General features: G+C 44.9%; 2 protein-coding genes across 2 annotated transcripts; both read left to right on the top strand.

Moving 5' to 3' along the window:
* The first annotated feature begins 10,146 nt into the window (after positions 1–10,146).
* On the top strand, positions 10,147–20,578 carry ODC1 (ornithine decarboxylase 1). The gene is made up of 11 exons (XM_027713388.2): positions 10,147–10,315; positions 13,183–13,328; positions 13,495–13,668; positions 13,837–14,009; positions 14,299–14,433; positions 14,592–14,673; positions 15,006–15,089; positions 16,342–16,504; positions 16,592–16,704; positions 16,989–17,203; positions 20,100–20,578. Exons 2-11 carry the CDS (start codon positions 13,227–13,229, stop codon positions 20,239–20,241), a joined length of 1,383 nt encoding a protein of 460 aa, XP_027569189.1. The 5' UTR covers positions 10,147–10,315; positions 13,183–13,226; the 3' UTR covers positions 20,242–20,578.
* On the top strand, positions 10,322–11,904 carry LOC120324296 (transcription initiation factor TFIID subunit 4-like). Its single transcript, XM_039386453.1, has 2 exons — positions 10,322–10,689; positions 11,616–11,904. The coding sequence occupies exons 1-2, from the start codon at positions 10,409–10,411 to the stop codon at positions 11,683–11,685; spliced, it is 351 nt and encodes a 116-aa protein (XP_039242387.1). The 5' UTR covers positions 10,322–10,408; the 3' UTR covers positions 11,686–11,904.
* Positions 20,579–20,798: the final 220 nt, after the last annotated feature.

Genomic DNA, 20,798 nt, shown 5'->3' with positions numbered 1-20,798 from the left:
CCAACTTTCACAAAGGAAATGTTTAAGAAATATGATACTTACAATAGAGAAAATAGTAGAGCTATTCATCTAATTCCACACATACTCACATTAGTGTTAATATTTTAATACAAATGTTAAGGTCGGTATGTGTAAAATACCCAAAGGATTCTCATAATGCACCTGCAGAGAGGAGTTTGAAGCTGCTGTGCATTTATGCACACTGAATGGCATCCAACCTCAGAGAGGCCCCCAAACTTGGGACTTGGGTTGTGAAACCCACTTGCCTTGTGGTCAGCAATCCTGTCTGCCTGGCTTCTGGACTGGTTAACTCTACAGACAGGTAAATTCACTGGGCACATCCACACTTGGTCTGACAGCTATACAGATGCCCATATCCAGTTTAGAGAGCTCTAACTTTTCAATTGCGCTAAGAGTCCTGATCTGTGCAGAAGGCCTGAACCCAAGCTATGTTAATTTTGGAGACTCCTTAAAAGTCAGATGGGTAGTGGCAGCGTAGTGTGTCCTCCTCCTGCACACCAGCCAAGTGGAGCAGAAGTTGTGAAAGAGAGCTTTTATGCTGTGCTCAGCCTATGAGAGATCAATGTTATTGATCGATGCTGGGAACACCGATGTATGAGTGAGGCTGAGTCATTGTGCAAACCAGACGTGAGAGCAGGGAAAGTAGGAAGGAGAAAGCCTAACTTGGGCCTTGTGATCAGGGCATTCACCTGATGGCTTGGGGACAGGGAAAACTAAAGCTCTAGCAAACTGCTCTAACTCTGTAACTCATCCTACTTTGAGTAGGATTAGGAAGAAAACTCTCAGAATGCTCTCAGGTTAAAGAAAAAACTGAAGGTAAATCCAAGCCTTTATCATACTACAGTAATCAGTTTGAGGGGATTCATTGTCACCCATGGAAAGACTCAAGAAAATAACAACAATAACTGTAGTATGGTTTAACTGTACAAAGCAAGCTGCTTATACTGATCAATCCTCCTATAATTCTTGCTTCAATAGGTAGTACTCATGGATCAAAACTCAAGGCATTTCTCTTACTGTGCCACCCTGTGTTTGAGGCTGTATTCAAAGCACTTGTTAACAGCATGCAGTGAAGGCCATGGCCTGGGGGCATATTTGTGGGTTCCTTCCAGACTCTGTGCAGCTTTGCAGAGGACTGCAATACTGATCAGAAGGACTAGTAGAGAATAACTCACACATTTCATTTTTATTATGGTTTTTGTCCACTCTATGCCCTTTTGTATGAAAGAGCACATGCATTTGAAAAATTAAGTAGCTGTTGAAGGATATTTAAGATTCACCCCGATCCAATATTCAGATTATCATTTATCCTGTTGAAACACAGAAGATTGTCTGAAGAGCAAGGTCCAATTTGACATGGGTAAGAGCAGAGGAATCAAGGTCTTCATTCCTCAGAAGCCTGTAAAATACTTTGGTCCTGCAGTGCAGTGAAGTTCTGCTCTCTCTTGATAACAGCATTGTAACAAGGCTGATAACAGCAGGCCACATGTTGTACCTTTTGCCCAGCTATGAGTGCAATGAAAACGAAGGCCAAATGTTACCTACCCAGGTAAGGACAAGGCCATTCGACCACAATTAGTAGCAGAAAGCACGCCAAGGCTTTGGCTAACTGTGTGGCCTGATAACAGCCAAGTCCTGGCATTGGACTACGAACTGCTGCAAAGCAAATACCATCAGTCTATTGTATTTAGTCATAAATAATTCTTATCTCAGCACCTCCAGAGCTCTTTTAAATATCAATCGGTTGATCTATACAATCTTCCAGTGGTGAAAGGGAGGCAGTGCTGATCTGGGGTGCCCCAGCCTGACCCTGGCTTAGTGCCCAGGCTCTGCTCTGGTAGCAGACACTGCTGCTGGCTCTGCTGCAGGCTGCCTGCGTGGCCACAGGCAGTGTTCCAGGTCTGCCTGGGCCACTAGAACCCACCTGCCTCTGAAAGGCAGACTGTACTTTCTTTTCTACCTCTCTTCTCCCTTCTTGGATGGCTTTTGCAAAGGGAATTCTTCCAAAGGACTCTATATTAGGAGCAGAGTCTTTCTGGCCTCCTATTTTAGGTAAAATCCCCTTTTTGAATAGCAAATTACCACTGGATCTCCCTGATCACTCTATATCAAATGTTACATTACAGACACTACCTGCTGAATATACCAACCACATATCCTTGAAAAATGCTCCAGTAACCAGCTCATAACAGATTTTACAAAACCTTTCTTAGTTATTTTCGGACTTTGCTTTATTATTTTTAAGTGCAGCTTAAGAAGAGTCACCAAAACACAGCACCCACTGAGCCAGGCAGTGGTGAGCCATGGGACAAACATGCTGCATCCCAGCAGAGGGCTGAAGCATCTAGTGGCTGCAAGGTGAGTGATTTGGAGCACTTGAGTCATTCCTAAACACCTGAAGGTGAGGTCAAAGCGTGTAGCTGAGAAGCGATGCAAGGTATGGTGCTGCACTGACTGCCTCTGTGGGGACTGGGTGCTGAGTGGAGCCCAGAGCAAGTGTGGGACACCCCGGCTGAGGAAACATCCCTGGAGGCTGTACCACTCTACAAACACCTGAATCATAATCCCCTGTTCTCCTCCTTCCTCCTGGGAGTGGCAGCAATTTGCTATTTGTGTAAGCATGCCAGAGCAAACCCTAACCAGAGGCCAAGGGACAAGCCTCCACCCCATTGTCCACCTACACCTCGCCCTCCTGTTTTGGGAGGAAGGGAACAGGAAAGACTTTGGCTCTCTCCTCCACACCTGGGTGCCAGGTCTGAGCTGCTCTGAGTTGTCAGAGATGGTTTTTCCCCGGATGGTTTTCTTCCTTCTGTTTTGGGCTTGGGTATTTTTGCATGCAGAGGAAGAATTTGTTCTTGCTCTCCATCCGTGTGTGGGCGTGCTGCCAGATGCTGGCTTTGGCAGCTTTTCCTTCAAGGTAATATTCCACCCACTATACCAGACCATCACTGGGTCTGCTCATCCAGCCTTTTTCGAAAGGTTTTACAGAGCAACTCTCCAAAGGAGGTAATACATAGCTCTTGGTGATTTCCTCTTCGTAGCTGGAGCTGAGTGCAGCTCCCGGAGAAGGATCCTTCCATTTAAAAAAGCAGGTCATCTGAACTCATCTAGCTCACCAATTTAATAAATGAGTGGAAAATGAATAACCATTTACTACCTTTGACTCTCCATTCTGGCAAGTTATGGAGAAGTGAGTGTCTATCCCAAATTCAGCATTTCCCTCCCCTCTGGACTAATGGAGCATGAGTTCATTCAGATATATATTTCTGGTCTCCCTGTTTAACCTACTTATCTTAAACTATCTTATTCTGTTTGCCCCACAATTTCTAAAAAGATCCTACCCCAGGACAAGATCATGCTTGTGAAATTTTTGTGTGTATCGGTTTAGTTTTGGCAAAGTTAGGAGGTAGTTAAAATGAGACTTATAATGGAAAGCTAGCTGCTAGCATCTCTCCATAATACATGTCTACCTTGCAGAAGAGTTGTGAGGATTAATTAATTTGTGTTTGTTAAGCATTTTGAGATCCTAAGATTAAAGGTTCTATAGAAATGCAAATTGTTATTATAATGATAAATTCTTTATATGAGCTCATATGTTTTGCCTTAGAGGCACAGTCTCACCCTGAGTTGCGTAGTTATACACGTAAATCTTCAAACATTGTGATGAAAATGTACCTCTGAGGGCCTGATCCTTCCTTCTGCTCTATCACTTCATGTATAGAGATCCCCCTGACTTCTGGCAGGTCCCATACATGGGACAATTAAAGGATTCAATGTGTTTAGGAAAAGAAAAGACCATTGTGAGCCTCTGGGCTTTGCGCTGAGACACATAACTTTCTGTATCACTCCATAAAGCTGCTGCTGCTGCCAATAGTTATGTCCGTATTGTTAATGAAAGGATTGAGCAGATGACAAAACTTGGATGTGAATTTTGACCCTCCCAAAATGTAGGTTTTCAAAGGTTTATTCAACCTGCTAGAGAACAAGGGGAGTAAGTAAAAGCCCAGCTCAGCTGCAATTGCTGCTGTCACTATCGAGTGTAAGATCCCATCAGCACGGCTGAATGCCATTCCTGATGCACAAGTTGCACCTGTCTGGCCCATCGCCCTGCGTGCTTTTGCAAGTGAATGAGGAATATAGGTTTTCAGGCACTCACTGCACAAGTTGCCAAAGGGCAGCAGGGAGCAAGGCCACAGCTGCACAAGCTTGGCAGACCCATGTCCCCCTCCCAAAGAGAGCTCTCTGCTTTTCCTTCACCCTTGCACAAGCTTGGAGCACCACACTGCCTATCTCCTGCCTGTGAGGGCATTTGACCATTCTGGTCAATATCCTTGTCTGAAGCACTGGTCCAACACAGGGATTGTGAAAAAGATGGGAAACAGGTTCTTGGAAGAAGTGGTCACCCATCTTCCATCACAATATCCCTCTGTGCTTTCCTTGCCATGTCTCTGGCATGCAGACACCTCTACTCACACCCTTAAAGAACTCGGTCAGAAAAATGTTGTGAGGTTTGTTTGCATCACCCATGGGCTTATCTGAATGCAGAACGCGGTGCCAGAAACACCAGCTGCAAAGGAGGTCTCCTACCCAACCTCACACCCAAAGTAGGACTATCATCAGGCACCAGATTAGGCCAGACATGGCTTTCTCTAGCTTAAACTTGAAAACGTCCAAGGATGGCCACCCCACCTCTGTCTCAGTGCTACATGACTCTCCTGGAGAAGAAGTTTCTCCTCTTGTCCAACCTGAACTGCCAATGGCACAACATTGCTTCTCATTACAGTGTCTGAAAATACTGAGAAGACTTTTGCACCACCTTTGTAGCTACCCTTCAGCTAATCACCTCTTAAACTGCTCTTCACCAGATTAAACTAATCCCAAATTAAACTCTTGTCATAATCCAAAATGTGACGTTTTCAGCATGAGGTTGTGCTTCATGGCTGTTTGCACTGGGTATTGCATAGGTGAGATTGCAACTGTTACATCCCCCTCAATATGAACCAAAATCAAAGACACTACCTATTAAAAGTCTTGTACCGTTTGTTGTGTAGTCTCAAAAGATTTCTATTGAAAGCCTTTCCAGGAGTGAAATGTATGATATAGATACTGTACTATTCCCCTCCCCTGACATTGAAACCTTCAGAAGTTCTCAGTCTGGGAATCTGTTTGCAACACACACCTAGAATTATCACAAAAGAGAATGAATGCCTGTTACGTTTAACATATCCAGAATTTATAATCTTCTAAATTTTACACTTGTCTCTTTTCTTCCTCCAAATATTCTGGGCCCTGACACAGGTTGGATGCACCATTCAATACATTCTACCATTCACATCATCAATTCCTCTTACCAAAGATGATAATTAAAAACTAATATTGCCATAAACCCCAGGAAGCTGTGCTGACTTCTGATGGGCTTCTTATATTTTCCACTACCACAAGAGAAAAAAATGTTTTACACTTGTCAGATAGACACTTGTCTATCTGAAGACAGCAAAAGTCAGAGGAAGGCTGTGGGGGAAACTGAGATACTAAGCTTTCCAACTGTCCTTACTTTTACTGTAAAGCACTAGTTTGTACCCAGAGCTCTGCACTGGAACACATATTACTCAGAAGACAAACTTTGTGGGCAAACATCATATGGGCAACATGCACACATAAAATCCTACAGGGCTGGGCTCTGCTCACCAACATGTGCTCCGGGCTGCTGTTGTCCTCTATCTCCTCACACCATTCAGTGGACTTCCCACCAGCAACTGCAACTTTGCTGGAGCAGTCTGTAATCTCACTGTGTTTGCACAACACCTGAAGATCTGATCTGTGGGAGAGATTTTACAATTGAAATCTGCAAAGTGTTAATTCCTGCAAATTGTGGTATATTTCAGGTCTGGCTGTTGCTCTCCTTGTCACACCTCATTCTCCTTTCTGAGTGGCAATTGCAGCCTGTGCCAGACAAGACACATACAGGGGTCAGATCCAGCACTAACACTGTCAGTGGTTGTCATTTGATGTGACACTCAATACATCTACAAGCATGAACTGCTTCCTCTCCCAAAACAGCTCAAACTTTCAGGTTGCCTCTGGAGTAAATCAAGGTCTTGCCCAGGGTTGGCTCAGAAGCTGGCTGTCAGTTGTGTATAACAGTAATGCCCCTTGGTCCCAGCAATGTCTTCACTGTGGCAGAAGACAGTCCTTCACATGAGAGAGAGATGCAGTCTCCAGGCTGAGCACAGCAGTGCTGTGCTAGCAGGACCAGCCATTGCTTCCCCACTTGCTGGCTGTACACACAGAATCAGTCTGTCACTTCCATGGCTCCCTTTCCCACATTGATGCCACAGAACAGGCTGACCTCTGCTTTTAAAGCTAATGCTCAAAAGCTTGCAAGAGCTCTTCTCACTCTTCTTGACTCAAAGAATTTTGAAATTGTCTTTGTTGAGAGCAAAACGAGAAGTCTACTAAAATACAAAGCTTTTAAAAACTCTGCTATACCATCATATAGTGCCTACAGAATCCACGTATTACCCATAACAATGCTAGAGCCAAATATTATCTGGCTCACCTCTGGTGGGTGCTGAGCTCATATAGAGGATGATGGTGCTCAAACACTTTGATGTATCAAGTATATTTAACAGTATGCATATGAGAGCACTGACTTTTTCAAGTTCTTTTTTTTTATATCTCAAATCTGTAACTAAGAAGGATTGTAAAAGCCTCAGACACAAAAATCGTGCTGTAATGTCAGAGTTATGTGCTTCACCTCATGGCATGTGAGGTTTTGAACTTGTTTTGAAGATACTGGGACTACTAAGCCTAAAAAAGGCAATTCAGAAAGCAGATCCATAAGCATTTCTGCAGTTGAGCTGCAAAGCAAAGCTTTCCAGTTGCTTCACAAGAATTTTGGTCGCTTCATTTCCATTAGTTTAGCCGCTGGAGTTATTTTAGTTCATTGCTCTGACTCAAAAGCATGCAACATCCCATTTGCAGCACTGAGTAGCAAGAAACTGCATTCAAACACCTAGAAAATGTGTAATAAAAGATGATAAAAATGTATCCTGGAAACATATATTTTTTTCTAATGGTCTTTGTTGGATGATGGGGACAATCAGCAGCTTTTTTTTTCCTGTACAGTGGTCAACAAACTGAAAGGGAACAAGTAGCTGCTGCCCTGGGAGAGCTGAAGGTACCCCCACAAGATTCTCCCATGCACATATCCTGCATCCCACTGCCTACAGAGGATCTCCACCTTGCACAGGCCCACAGTTCAGCACACCCCTATTTGGATTTTACTCTCTGTAATGCTGTGTAAATCACTGAATCTTCCTCTGAGTCACTTTTTCATCTATAAAGTGGAGGTACTATTTGCTAACCACTGTGAGTTGTCATGAGGCTTAATTTCTTAAGAAGTGCCAAGTCTCTGAATAGACTCAGGGGAAAGGAAAGCAGACAAGAAATGCAGGGCATTACCTTGAGGTTTCCTTCATCTGCCGTGATGGTGATGGCCAGGGAGCTCATTCTTCTCTCGTTGGGCAGCTCTTGTCACCTGGCCAAAGCTGAAGGAGCCTGGGGCTTGGCTCCAGCTCCTCCCAAATTCAGGGGTCCACAAGAGACAGGAGACCTATCATTCAGCAGGACCAGGGACCAACCATCAGGTTGCTGCTGCTGCAAGATGTAGGAGACACTGACAGCTGTGGGGCAGCCTCCCCATCCCCTGTTCCTCCACAGCAGCGAGGGCCCTGCTTGGAGAGAAAGCAAGGAGGGGAAACATCAGGAAGATGTGGTCACAGTCTCCTGCCAACAAATGCTTTTCCAGTGCCCTCTTCTGGAAAACATTTTTGGCCCAAGCAACTCCTTCAGGAAAGATAGTTTGAGACTGGTGGTGACTTGTGAGGAGTTGCAGGAGCATTCTCTGGCTCTTCATACACAGGATCTGCTCTGCTCCTGTCACTGGGGGACCTGTGCAGCAGCTCATGCCCTTCAGAGCAGCTTGGCCAGACACCCAGGGCACTAGCCAGAAAACAGGCAGCAAAGGACATGCCTCCTACCCACTGGCCACTGCCCTCCAACCCCAGCCAGAGGGTAGAAAGTGAAGAGGGAACAACATATGGTACCAGGGAAGTGGTGGAGTGCTGGGACCAGGTGATGGCCATCATCCCTATATGGACCACAGCCCTTGCTTTTCTGCCAGCTCAGTGAGCATCTGGCTCCTGCAGTGGTGGCACAACCCTTCACTTCCCTTTTGGGCTGATTTTCCAACACCTAAATTACATCTGCTGCCCATGGAGCCAAATCTAGGGGTTTGTGAGCCCCATTATTTGCCCTGTTAACTGGCAGGGGAGGTGGTGTGAAATTGGTCTGGGTTTTTGACGACTTACTTCAGCACAGACAATGCTTGTGCAGTGACAGCAATAGCTGTTGAGAGCAGGTAGTGTCCTGAGGACCAGCTGATGTGGGTGCTGCACACTGAGACAGTTTTCCCTAGTGCCTGCTTGCTATTTAAAAAACTTTCTCTAATTCATGTGTGGATGTGTGGCCACATACACACCAAATATATGCTTTTAAAAAATATTTTAGGAGGTTTTGTTCTGTCTTCCATTAAGTTTAACCACAACCAGCAGCTCTGTCCCCTGGCAATTCTTTTGACTGTGTCCCCACTTGCCTTTTGTTTATTATCTGCTTGATCTTGGTGTTTTCCTTTATTTTAATTCTCCAACGGATTCTTGTATAGGCCCCTGCCACACCCCCCTTCCCCCAATCCAGCTCCAGCATCTGAAGTGTGTGGGGTGGACAAGGACATCCCATTGATCTGCTTCTGCCTGAAATACAGGGGGTTTTCCAGCTGAGCTCCGGGGGAGAGGTGGGAGGATAGGACCTCTGAGGCTGGTGAGCACAGCCTTTTTGGTACTTTCACGAGAGCATCTCGCACTCCATGGCAGCCAGCATTTCCCATTGCTTTTCCTTATGCAGGACTGAGGGTTTTCCCCACGTCACAGTGCTCACCCACCAGCTCTGCAGAAGGGCAAGGGCTGGCTAGATGTCTCTGCCATTTAAATAGCCACCGGTGACTTGGAGATAGGGAGCAGGAGCACCCTGAGCTCTGTCCTGCAGTGTGGGTTGCAGAAAGGTTCCCTGCCTCACTTATAAATGCCCTAGGGACGGCAGGGTGTAAAAACCCCCTTTTCAGCATGGCAAGGGCAGCCCCATCCTTCAGAGCTCCCACGACAGGGCAGGGACTCAGTCCACAGGGGGTTGCTCCCACCGTGGGATAAAGCTCGAACTTCTTAAAGAGAGGGGAAGAGTGGTCGAAAGTGCCTGTCCCAGCAAGGGCAGACAGCGCGATCATTCCAGGGCTAAACCAGAAACGGGTTAAAAGGATCATGGAACTTAACACTTGTTTACAACTTCCACCAAAGCGCATTTTAAAAACAAGCCAGCAATACAAAGTAACTTTACAATGGAAACAGCTCTCGGTGTCAGAGCAAAAGCAGAGGTGAAAAAAAAGAATTGGTCAGTGTTAAGGGAAGTGTTTTGGATAACAACCTCGTTGTACGGGGATGGAGGCAGGGGCAGCACCGCTGCGGGCAGCAGCCAGCGCCGACAGGGGCTGCGAGAGCCGCACAAACATGATGGCTCTGAGGGAGGCAAACGCTTCCAGAGTGCCACCCCCCCCGACACTCCGGGTGTGACACTCGGGGTCCCCTGATTCAGCGGTGCCTTCCTCCAGCATCTGCTAAAAACATCGCTTGCGGCCGCTTTTTCACGCTAAGGCAGCGGTACCGAGCCGGGGGCGGGGGCGGCGCCAGCCGTGCACCTGCTGGCGGCGGGCAGGGCTGGGGGGGTCGCGCACATCACTCCGCAGGTGGATCCCACACTGGGCGGGCTCACGGGGACATGGGACGCGGGGGCCGGGCCGGGGGGGGGCACCGCAGAGCCCCGACACCCTCACGCCACAGCAGGGCCCGGGCGGGGCGGGCGGCGCCCTGCGCATGTTCGGCCACACGTCACAATAGCGGCGGTGGGAGCGCGCCCGGTCCCAGCCGATCGCGGCTGGTTTGAGCTGGTGCGTTGCCACAGCGACGCCGCTGCGCTATAAATAAGAGCGCGGCGGCCGTGGCGAAGCTTTGTCAGCCGCGGCGCCCCGCTTGCCCCTGCCGGCCCCGCTCCTCCTCAGCCGGCCCGGCGCTCCCGCCCGGCTCCGCGCACCGCGCCCGGCTCGCAGGAGGAGCAGGAGGCGGCTCGGAGCGAGGGGATCTGCCACCGCCGAGGCTTGACAGCAGCTCTGCCAGCGCTGCCCGAGGTGAGGCGGGCGGCCAGATGTGCGGGGCTGTGCCGGGAGCGAAGTGGGCGCCGGGATGTGCGGGGCTGTGCCGGGAGCGAAGTGGGCGCCGGGATGTGCGGGGCTGTGCCGGGAGCGGAGCGAGTGGAGGAAGCGGCCGGCGCAGAGCCACGTGTCTGCGGGGTCGCTGCCAAAGCGGCGCGGCCCGGGCCGGGCGCCGGCGCTGCCGCCGGGCACGGGGAATCCCCAGGGCCGCCGGGAGGCTCCGGGCGGCTGCGAACGGGCCAGGCGAGCTCGCCCGCTCGCCTGGAGAGTGTTGGCGGCGCGTCCCCAGAGCGGAGAAAGGGACGGCCCCACCGTGGCCGCCGGGCTGTTTCCGGGGTGGGGAGAGGCAGGTGCGTGGCAGGAACAGGGCTTGGGGCGCCCGGGCTCGCCCTTGGCCCGGGCGGCGCCGGGGCGCTGCCCCCCCCGCACACTCGGCGGGACCCAGCCTGGGGCGGGAGAGTGCCGGCTCCGCGCAGGGACCATATGGCTGCGCAGGGAGAAGGACCGTCAGTGAGCTGATCCCCCCGGGGTCTCGGGTAGGGGCCCAACCGCGGCGTGAGGTGGGTGGGCTGTGATGAAGGTGCCCCCCGGGGCAGAGAAACCGCAGTGTCAGGCTGGGGCAGCCCCAGCCCGGACGGGTGCCGGCTCCGCGCAGGGACCATATGGCTGCGTAGGGAGAAGGACCGTCAGTGAGCCCCTTCCGTGCCTGCAGCGGTCTGCAGGGTCGGGAGCACTTCGGGCACCTTTTCTAGACGCAGCTTGGCTATTTGAGTACAGAGCCTGCACGCATGGCTCAGCTCTGTCTAAATACAGCTGCTGAATAAGGGAACGTTCTGGAGAACAAATTCTAAATGAGCACAAATTGCCTTTCTTCTGGGGAGCTGCAGACACTTTGCACGCAGTCCAAATAGAAATGTACTTTGGGAGGCTACAATTTGCACCTACGTGATCATGTTCTGCCTATATTCTGTGTAATTACACTGTAGTTAAAATTGTGCGATGAGGTGGAGATGGAAAGCTTGCAAGAACTTCTTAACAAAATCTGCTGTGACCAGTAAAAGTAATTTCCCTTTTAGATGTTAATAGGAAAAGTGCTGTTCATACGGTTCTTTGCAGAGGGGAAATTAAACTAAATTCATCCTGATGGTGTTCACTTCTCTTAACCACAACTAGAAGTCCCTGAACTCCTTTCTGCGAAGCTGCAAGTCCTATATGATGTATCTTCTCCTTAATAACAAGCACCTTCCTGAGAAGTGTTTAATTTGCTGTTTCTTAGGGTCCCAGAGAGGCTTTTAAGAGAAGACTTTAATCCAGCTTGTGGGAGAATTATCACTGCACGTGAATGAGAGCAGGGGGGAATGAGGCTCAATGGATTGTTGGATTTATTAGAGTCAAAGCTTAATCTAACTTGAATCTTAAATTTGATTTATCTCTAAGTGAGAAATGATCAAAAGATGCAAAGGAATTCTTGACACTGGCAGTTCAGGTGCCATATGTTTCTGAAGGTTGAAATGATTGCTCATCTTTCAAAGTTATCACTAAATAAAATTCAATGAATTTTCTTATACACAGTGTATGGAGTGAATGATTCTGTAGGTCTTAGAACCTTGTTAGTCTGTAACAGCTATAAAATGTTATTTTTCAATTGATTTATAGCCAGACTTTTTGCAAATAGAGTGAATAGTGATGTAACTAAAGATTAGTGAATAGTTCAGAGTTTGCATAATTTTCAGTCAAAATCTGTATAACTGGTTTGAGTGTAAAAAATGCTGAGGCAAGGAAGAGGATTGGATCCCGTTACATGAAACCATATCTTCCCTATGAGTCACTTGCAATGCCGAGATCTTTAAAAGGTAGCACACGCTGCTTAAGGGCTTACTGGAGTAGGCTGTCATTCTCTATTTGGGCTACCCAGTAAAAGAATGGCACATACACTTTGCCACGGACTTACTTCATAGGTCGTGGATGGCAGAGGAATGTGCTTTTGCTCTTTAGTTCTGGTTCTCAAGGGACTTTCTGCTTGGGAGGTAGATTTCTGTTAGCAATGAAGGTTTGTAATGGACTGCTGTAAAATCCTGTTCTAAAGTGCTAATTGGGATCACTGTTAAGACTTTGTCTGCAGGTCAGAGTTAGGAACCAGTCTCCTAGTGTGTATCTGCCACTCTTGACAGCTGAGATTTTCATGGAGCTTGGAGGTCATGAGTAGAACAGGGAAGCTCTAACCACCAACAGAGTAACTTCAGGGAAAACCCATATCTCATGTCTGCTTTATGCATAGTCTGAACTGTAGTGAGAATCCAAATATTTACCTGGCTTGGACCTAATGAGAGTTGTTACTACTCAGAAGTCAGTAACGTTCTGGGATTCTCTGTGTAGAAACAAGTAAACTCTTTCTCCCAAAACTGGCAAGCTAAAATAGTGCTAAGAGTTGTTCAAAAAAAGTGGTACATAGACACTAGCCATAGTATTGATGTGGGGGTGAAGAAAAAGACAGAAGCTTCCAGGGAGCTAGACTAATAATATCTGACAGTATTTGTTTGATTGCTTTTTTCTTTGAATGTGTTGAGTACATCAAACAGTTGCTGAACAGAGAAGAACTTGCCTTCCAGCTAGAAAGAGTATTTTGGCATGCCTCCTTGGTTCTGATTACATCTGTTCTGTCAACTATGCAAGTTTCCAATCTATGCAGCTATTAGTGATAACTGTAGGAATTGTATAATTGTAATGATAGGAGCACAATGTAGTGGTCATATAACGACTATATGAATCCAAGTGAAGTAGTGAATGTAAACCACATGAATTTAAATGAAGTAACTAATGTTGGGTGGTTTTTTTCTCAACAGGTCATACTTAAATCCTTTCACGTAAATCTGAAATCTTGGAAATCATGAGTAACTTCACCAAAGAAGAATTTGAGTTGACCTTCCTTGATGAAGGCTTTACTGCCAAGGACATCCTTGATCAAAAGATAAATGAAGTGTCATCTTCTGTAAGTATGATGGGAAAACCACTACATTTCATGATGCTACAAACTTATAAACTAATGGAACAAATTGTCTTTGCAAATGATCTGCAAGGCAGCCTTCTCAAATGCTGACCTCTAGGCTTGTCCTGTTATCTGTTGTTTGTAACATTGAGATGTGTGTTTGCTCTAGGATGATAAAGATGCCTTTTATGTTGCTGACCTCGGGGATATTGTGAAGAAGCACATGCGGTGGCATAAGGCCCTTCCTCGGGTAACCCCCTTCTATGCCGTAAAATGTAACGACAGCAAAGCTGTTGTGAAGACACTTGCTGTGCTTGGTGCAGGATTTGATTGCGCCAGTAAGGTAAGATCTTGACTATGTTCTGATCTGTGATGTTCGTATATGTTCAGCTTTACAAGATGTGCTTATATAAGATTAAGCATAACCAGATGATGCCGCTTTTATTTTTCTGATTACTTTAATCATCCATCTAGAAATATGTTTTACAAGTATAATCTCTTCTTTCTTCAGACGGAAATACAGCTGGTACAGAGCATTGGTGTACCATCTGAGAGAATAATATATGCAAATCCCTGCAAACAAGTATCTCAAATCAAACATGCTGCCAGCAGTGGTGTACAGATGATGACATTTGATAGTGAAGTAGAACTAATGAAAGTTGCAAGGGCCCATCCAAAAGCCAAGTAAGTCACGCTAATTGTTCTATAATTCTTCCTTGGGTTCCCAAGTTACAGGAACATCTGCTGTTACCTGAAACTTGTTCTTTGTTAGATAAGATAGGCTGCAAAATTATGAGAAAATAAGCATACTTCTAACCAGTGATATCTAATCCTGTATAGCTTAGTGGCACATTAGGAAGAGATAGGCAGGGAAGCTTGTATCTTTAAGCTCAGTCTCAGGCTGAGGTCATAGCTGCCTGATAATGATGTCTGTTCTACTGAAACTTAACTCCTCATTTTTTCCTATTTCTAGGTTAGTGTTGCGCATTACAACTGATGACTCCAAAGCAGTTTGTCGTCTGAGCGTTAAATTTGGAGCTACACTGAAGACTAGCAGGCTTCTTCTGGAACGTGCAAAAGAACTTGAGCTTGCTATTGTTGGAGTTAGGTGAGTTGATAATGTCAAAATAGTCATATTAAATAGGTTTTCTTTAAATAGTCTTCTTTAAATAGACAGAGATGCCTTTGCATGTGGTGACATGAGTTTATACAAGACTGCTTGACTAATTTGCCAAGTAGCAACTGATATTTTGTATCTTTTCACAGTTTCCATGTTGGAAGTGGATGTACAGACCCAGAGACCTTTGTTCAAGCCATTTCTGATGCCCGCTGTGTGTTTGATATGGGAGTAAGTCTAATTCTACTTTCTCTGGAACTACTGGTCAGCTGTTGTGGCAAAAGTTAATCAAGTGTGAATGTGTTACAGGGTTAAAAAAGCTGGCTAAGTCACTGATTTCATGTTGGAATTTTTGAGGGCTTGATGGCTTACTTTGACCAATTTGGCAAAACTCATCTACAGATGCACTAAAATTGGCAGCTCTTACTGAAGTGACTATTACTTGAATATGATGAGTTATCTCTGTTCCAAATATTAATGAAATGACTTCGCATTACCTTTTAAGCTAAAATGATAAATTAACAACTGATTTCTTGACCATGTTGCCAATAATCTCATTTTAGGCTGAACTTGGCTTCAATATGTATCTGCTTGATATTGGTGGTGGCTTCCCTGGCTCTGAAGATGTCAAGCTTAAATTTGAAGAGGTATAGCATTTCTAAAAAAATTCTCAGGTTGTGGAGTCTTTTTGAATGTTGTTCTGGATTAAACAAAATCTTGCTTTTTCTGTTTGTATGCAGACACATTTGCAAGAATGTGTCTGCTTGGTCAGAAATGTAATTTAGAGGAAAAGACGAATTAATCTGAAAACTAAAAATTAGATGAACTCATTAGATACTTAGCTAAATGACTGCATAAACATGCAGAGATCTCGAACTTGGAAAGCAGGGTTTAATTGCAGGCTTAATTCTTACTGGCATAAACTTCTTCAAGTTGATACTGTACTTCAAACTGTCTGGATTGGCACTGCTCCCAAATAGGGTGAAAAGGTAGTCCTGAACCCACACTGCCCTTATGGGTTGCAGCAAATTAGATCAGTGTCTGATTTGATTTAGAACTAGCTTTTGGATAATTTTTAAATTGATCTCCAGTGTTCTCCAGTCTGCTTTCATACAAAAATAGTTCTGCTTTCAGAAGAACAAGGGGCCTGGATATTTATAGGACTTCCACTTTAAAGCAGTGTTGTCACAGCATCTCCCCCTCTAACCTAAGGCAGTGTTAAATATTGTTACATATTAACACAAGGAGACAGTAAGTTATACAAAATGAGTTTTCTGCTAATACTGTGGGCTAACATTGTTGCACTCGTGATACTTCCTAACGAAGACTGGCTTCTCATAGTGCAGTATTGCCATTAAGTGCAAATGATGTTGTCTTTGGGCTCCATGGCAATATACAGCCATGCTGCCATTGGAGGCAGCTTAAAGGTAACTTCAGAACTTGGAAATAACTGTTGATGAAGGCAACTGAATTTCAAATCCTGTGAGATGACTTCTTTAGGATGCAGTAAGATGGGGAATATTGCATAACTAGGAGAACTACAAGGGGACTAGAAATCAAATTTTGAAGAGTGGGAACTTGCAGGGCATTAATGTTGGTTTAATGAGTCTAGGAATGGTGATTTTCTTTAGACTCAAACATGAGTTGTTTTGTCACTTAAATATTAAGCTGCAATTGATGTTTGCTTTTGTTGCTTTGTGTAAATTTAATCACAAACAAGACTTTGAATGGGAAAATAAAGCAAAAGTAATCACTAGAGATTATAACAGGTGTTAATAGATGCTACATGTTTGACCAGTACGTCATCGTGTACCTAAGAGTCTGACTTCATTTCAAGCTTCTAAAATAGTAGCTGAGTAACTGCTGAAATTCTAATACTGGCATCTAATTCTTCCCTAGATAACAAGTGTAATCAACCCAGCACTGGATAAATACTTCCCTTCAGATTCTGGAATAAATATTATTGCAGAACCAGGAAGATACTATGTTGCATCAGCATTCACGCTGGCAGTCAACATCATTGCAAAGAAAATTGTATTAAAGGAGCAAACAGGTTCTGATGGTATGTAAATCTAGACCTAGTCTTAGTTCTAGCCGACTATGTGTTTCTGCCCAAGCATTCTCCTAATGGTGTCTCAACTTCTTTCAGATGAAGATGATGCAAATGACAAAACTCTTATGTACTATGTGAATGATGGAGTCTATGGTTCATTCAACTGCATCTTGTATGATCATGCACATGTTAAACCAGTTCTGCAAAAGGTATGCCTATTCAGAAGTACCACATACTAACTGTGTATCATGGATGTAGGAGAATCCTTGTCACAGCAGTCACTTCTCAGTTCACTGCTCCCTTCATGTTGCCAGAGTTTGGTATTTAACTTAAGAAGCATGCAGTAGCATTAATTCAAAGCTGAGGGTGAAGAAGGATTTGCAGACAGCTCTTCCTCCTCCTCTCTACATGATGGAATATTATACTAATCATGATACTACTTCTGGGAGCTCTGTTTTGATAGTCAAATAATTATACTTCACTTTTCCTTCAGCGGCCTAAGCCAGATGACAGCTGCTACTCCTGCAGCATATGGGGACCAACCTGTGATGGCTTAGATCGTATTGTTGAGCGTTTCAATATGCCAGAGTTGCAAGTTGGTGACTGGATCCTGTTTGAAAACATGGGTGCCTATACTGTTGCAGCAGCTTCTACTTTCAATGGATTCCAGAGACCAACAATACACTATGTGATGTCAAGACCTGCATGGTTAGTAACTTAAGTATCTTGATCCATCAGTGCTTTTGATACTGATGACTGTAGTGAGTAGTCCATGTCAGCTGGCTACCCATCAACAAGCAGAGCCACAGTTTTGGTGCCATAGCTCTCTGGTGCCAAAACCTGCTGGTGTGGAAGAAGGCAGTGCCTTTGAAGGTTTTTGCTGTGTGCTTAGAATGATGCTGACGCTGTTAATTTACTCTTTTCTCTGATGTACACCCTTCCAGGAGAGGTGCTTTTAAAGGGGTAATGTTAAAAGTTTTCATTAATTTGGGCTTCTATCTAGTGTTTTCACTTTGGGACAACATACAGAATCATTATGAATTCTTTACAGTTAGCTTCTGTGACCAGTCAATCACAGTTCTAATAATATATTGTCTTGATAAGTTGGTAGCTTGCTAAATCCTGACTACAGGACACTTAACAGTGCTGCTTCACAGTATGATCTGTCTGTTTATTTGAGAGCTATTCCTTGGTTTAGGTTGAGCTCTGGCTCATTGCTCAGTGCAGAGTGCTAGATCTCCACAGGAAGTTACTAAACAGGTAACCAAAGAAAGCAGGAACACCTCTTAAGTGCAGGGATACTGTGCAACTGCACCTTAAACAGTAGCTTAAAGTAACCTGGGTGCTCCTCTGTGCAAGACAAGTTAATGGATTGCACTTTCTATAAAAGCGGGGTTTCCTGTAAGAGGAAGCCCTTACCTCTGTATGGACATCTGCCTACTACACTAGCAGAGGGCATTTGGGCAGCAGTGTTACCCTAAAGCATTATTAGCTCTGCTGTTGGGTTACTTCCAAATTCATTGAAAGTCCTTAAGTTCAGGGGAATTCCTGCCATGAAAATAAGAGGAAGCTTTCTCCATTCTTTTACTAGCCTTGCCTCTATAAGCAAGGCTAGTAAAAGAAAGCACTATTGTTGCTTTCCCTTAGTGAAATCTCCTGTCAATTGAAGCATTTTTTAGACCAAATGAAGCTTTTAGATTTCCTATAAGACTCCAGAATTGAACTAAAAATTGCTCTGCAGGGGAATAATTAGCTTTTTCTCTGTAGCATTAGGTTTCTGTTAAAATTTAATACTTGGTTTGAGGCATGCTGAGCTTAACTGTGCAGACATAACTGTCATCCAAGGCCACAGCCCTCTTTCAGCTCAATGTCACTGCCTGTGTTTTCTCTTTTGGCAAGAGAATTCTGTGATATAAGCTGGCCCTTAACTGAGGGGGATGCGTCAATGAGATTATGGTGCAGATCTTTCTAGGCCAGGTGAAAGTCTTTTGGCCTGTAATCTAATGTTATAGAGGTGTACAACTAAATTTGTGGCTAGAAACTGAAGGATAAAGGACAAGATGATTACATATGTTTAAGTTAAAGCTCGTAGTACACGAAGAGAGCCAGGTAGTAGCACAACTCTTTGCCATGCATATCTAAAATAACTAGAACTGTAAGATGACACCAAGCTGAGAGGTGCTTTTGACACACCTGAAGGTTGGGATACTATCCAGAGGGACCTAGACAGGCTCGAGAACTGGGTGCATGAGAACCTCATGCAGTCTAATGAGACCAAGTGCAAGGTGCTGCTCCTGGGTTGGGACAACCCCCAGTGTCAGTCCAGGCTGGGGTTTGAACAGGTTGAGAGCAGCCCTGTCAAGAAGGACCTGGGGACGCTGGTGGATGAGAGGCTGGACATGACTCTGCAATGTGCACTTGCAGCCTAGAAAGCCAAATGTGTCCTGGGCTGGATCAAAAGCAGTGTGGGCAGCAGATCGAGGGAGGGGATTCTGTCCCTCTGCTCTGGTGAGACCCCACCTGGAATGCTGCATCCAGCTCTGGGGTCTCCAGCACAGGAAGGACATGGACCTGTTGGAACGAGTCCAGAGGAGGGTCACCAAGTTCATTAGAGGGATGGAGCACCTCTCCTGTGAGGAAAGACTGAGAGAATTGGAATTGTTCAGCCTGGAAAAGAGAAGGCTTAAGGGTGACCTAATTGTGGCCTTCCAGTACCTGTAGGGAACTTAAAGGAAAAATGGGACAAGGCTATTTACAGGAGCATGTAGTGACAGGACAAGGGGGAATGGCTTCAAACTGAAAGAGAGTAGGTTTAAATTAGATATTAGGAAAAAATTCTTTACTGTGAAGGTGGTGAGGCACTGGAGCAGGTTGCCCAGGGAAGTTGCGGATGCCCCATCCCTGGAGGTGTTCAAGGCCAGGTTGGATGGTGCTCTGAGCAACCTGGTCTAATTGAAGGTGTCCCTGCCCATGGCAGCAAGTTGGAACTAGATCTTCAAGGTCCCCTTCCAACCCAAACCATTCTATGAATCTATGAGCTAAGTCCAAAAACTCAGTCAATTGAGGTTCTTCTGATGTTGTCTTTTAGTACAAAACCCATCTGAGTATGGAAGGAGTTGAAAAGTTCTCACTGGTCAGCTCGTTTACATTCCTAGTCTGTCATCCATACTTCTACTTGATTCAAGTTACCTAGGAATGTGAGGGTGTGGGATAAGAGACAGACAAGTTGTCAGGGATTTTCAGGACAGAAATTTTGAACTATTGAGAACAAAGTCAGTAAAATTGCATAGAATGAGGTATACAGATGTAGCTGCAGATGCATCTGTAGATGCATCTTTTCAGATCTAAATTCTACACAGAAGTGGTGAAACCAGCTTGGTATTGACATTTAACCTAAAGGCTAGGCAGCCACAAGTGACCTGCATGGATTCTGCTTTTATTATTTTTATTTTTCCCCCCATGGTAATAATGTCTGAATTGTAGGTGATGAATAAAAAGTTGATTTCATACTCCCTGACAGTAAAAAAAAAAAGTACCTTGCTTACTATTTTAGGCAGATTAAAATGAAACACATTTTGACTTTCTCTTCTTTTGTTCTTTCTAGGCAACTAATGCAGCAGATCAAGGAGCAAGGGTTCCTAGCTGAAGTGGAGGAGCAGGATGTTGCTAGTCTGCCACTCTCTTGTGCCTGGGAAAGCGGAATTGAATATCCAGCAACTTGTGCTTCAGCTAGTATTAATGTATAGGTAATATTTAGTAATTAACTGCAAGGTTAGTAATTGAATTTAGGGCATTTGGGGGACCATTAACTTAATTCTTGCTAGGATTTTTAAGTGGTTTTTTTAAAGTTTAGGTTTGGCATAAATGCAACAAAAAATAACTAGGAGATGGGTCACAATTATCTGTGTTCCTATGGAAACTATTTGAATATTGTTTTATATGGATTTTTATTCACTTTTCATGTATGCTACTAAAGACTGACCCTCAACTGTCAAACAAGTATTTGTAGCTTGTGTATGGCAGAACGGGCTAAGCTTAGTGCTTTGTGACCTACCTGTTTTAAAATAAAGTATATTGAAATAACTGGTCCTGTGTTTGGTTAATCTGTAAAAAATTAATGTGTCATGGCTGGCTCTTATACCATGTATGAAGGCAGACCAGATGCTGTGAGCACAGAATTTCTTAATAAATGAGTAACACATTTGCTATTTCCCCTACCATTGCCCTCCCAACTTTCTCAGAAGTGAAGGAAACCCTCAGTGGGTAGGGAAACTAAATTGTGTCTTTTTTCATATATGATTAG

Source organism: Pipra filicauda, unplaced genomic scaffold, assembly GCF_003945595.2.
Source record: "Pipra filicauda isolate LSUMZ 115617 unplaced genomic scaffold, ASM394559v2 scaffold485_size447873_pilon, whole genome shotgun sequence".
NCBI classification, from domain to species: domain Eukaryota; kingdom Metazoa; phylum Chordata; class Aves; order Passeriformes; family Pipridae; genus Pipra; species Pipra filicauda.
This window is presented reverse-complemented; position numbering and strand designations above follow the sequence as displayed.

Coding starts and splice junctions, on each gene's coding strand:
- LOC120324296 (XM_039386453.1), top strand. CDS start 10,409: ATGTGCGGGGCTGTGCCGGGAGCGGAGCGAGTGGAGGAAGCGGCCGGC. Junction 10,690..11,615: donor TCCGGGGTGGGGAGAGGCAG/GTGCGTGGCAGG, acceptor GCTGTTTCTTAG/GGTCCCAGAGAGGCTTTTAA.
- ODC1 (XM_027713388.2), top strand. CDS start 13,227: ATGAGTAACTTCACCAAAGAAGAATTTGAGTTGACCTTCCTTGATGAA. Junction 13,329..13,494: donor TAAATGAAGTGTCATCTTCT/GTAAGTATGATG, acceptor TGTTTGCTCTAG/GATGATAAAGATGCCTTTTA. Junction 14,434..14,591: donor CTTGCTATTGTTGGAGTTAG/GTGAGTTGATAA, acceptor ATCTTTTCACAG/TTTCCATGTTGGAAGTGGAT.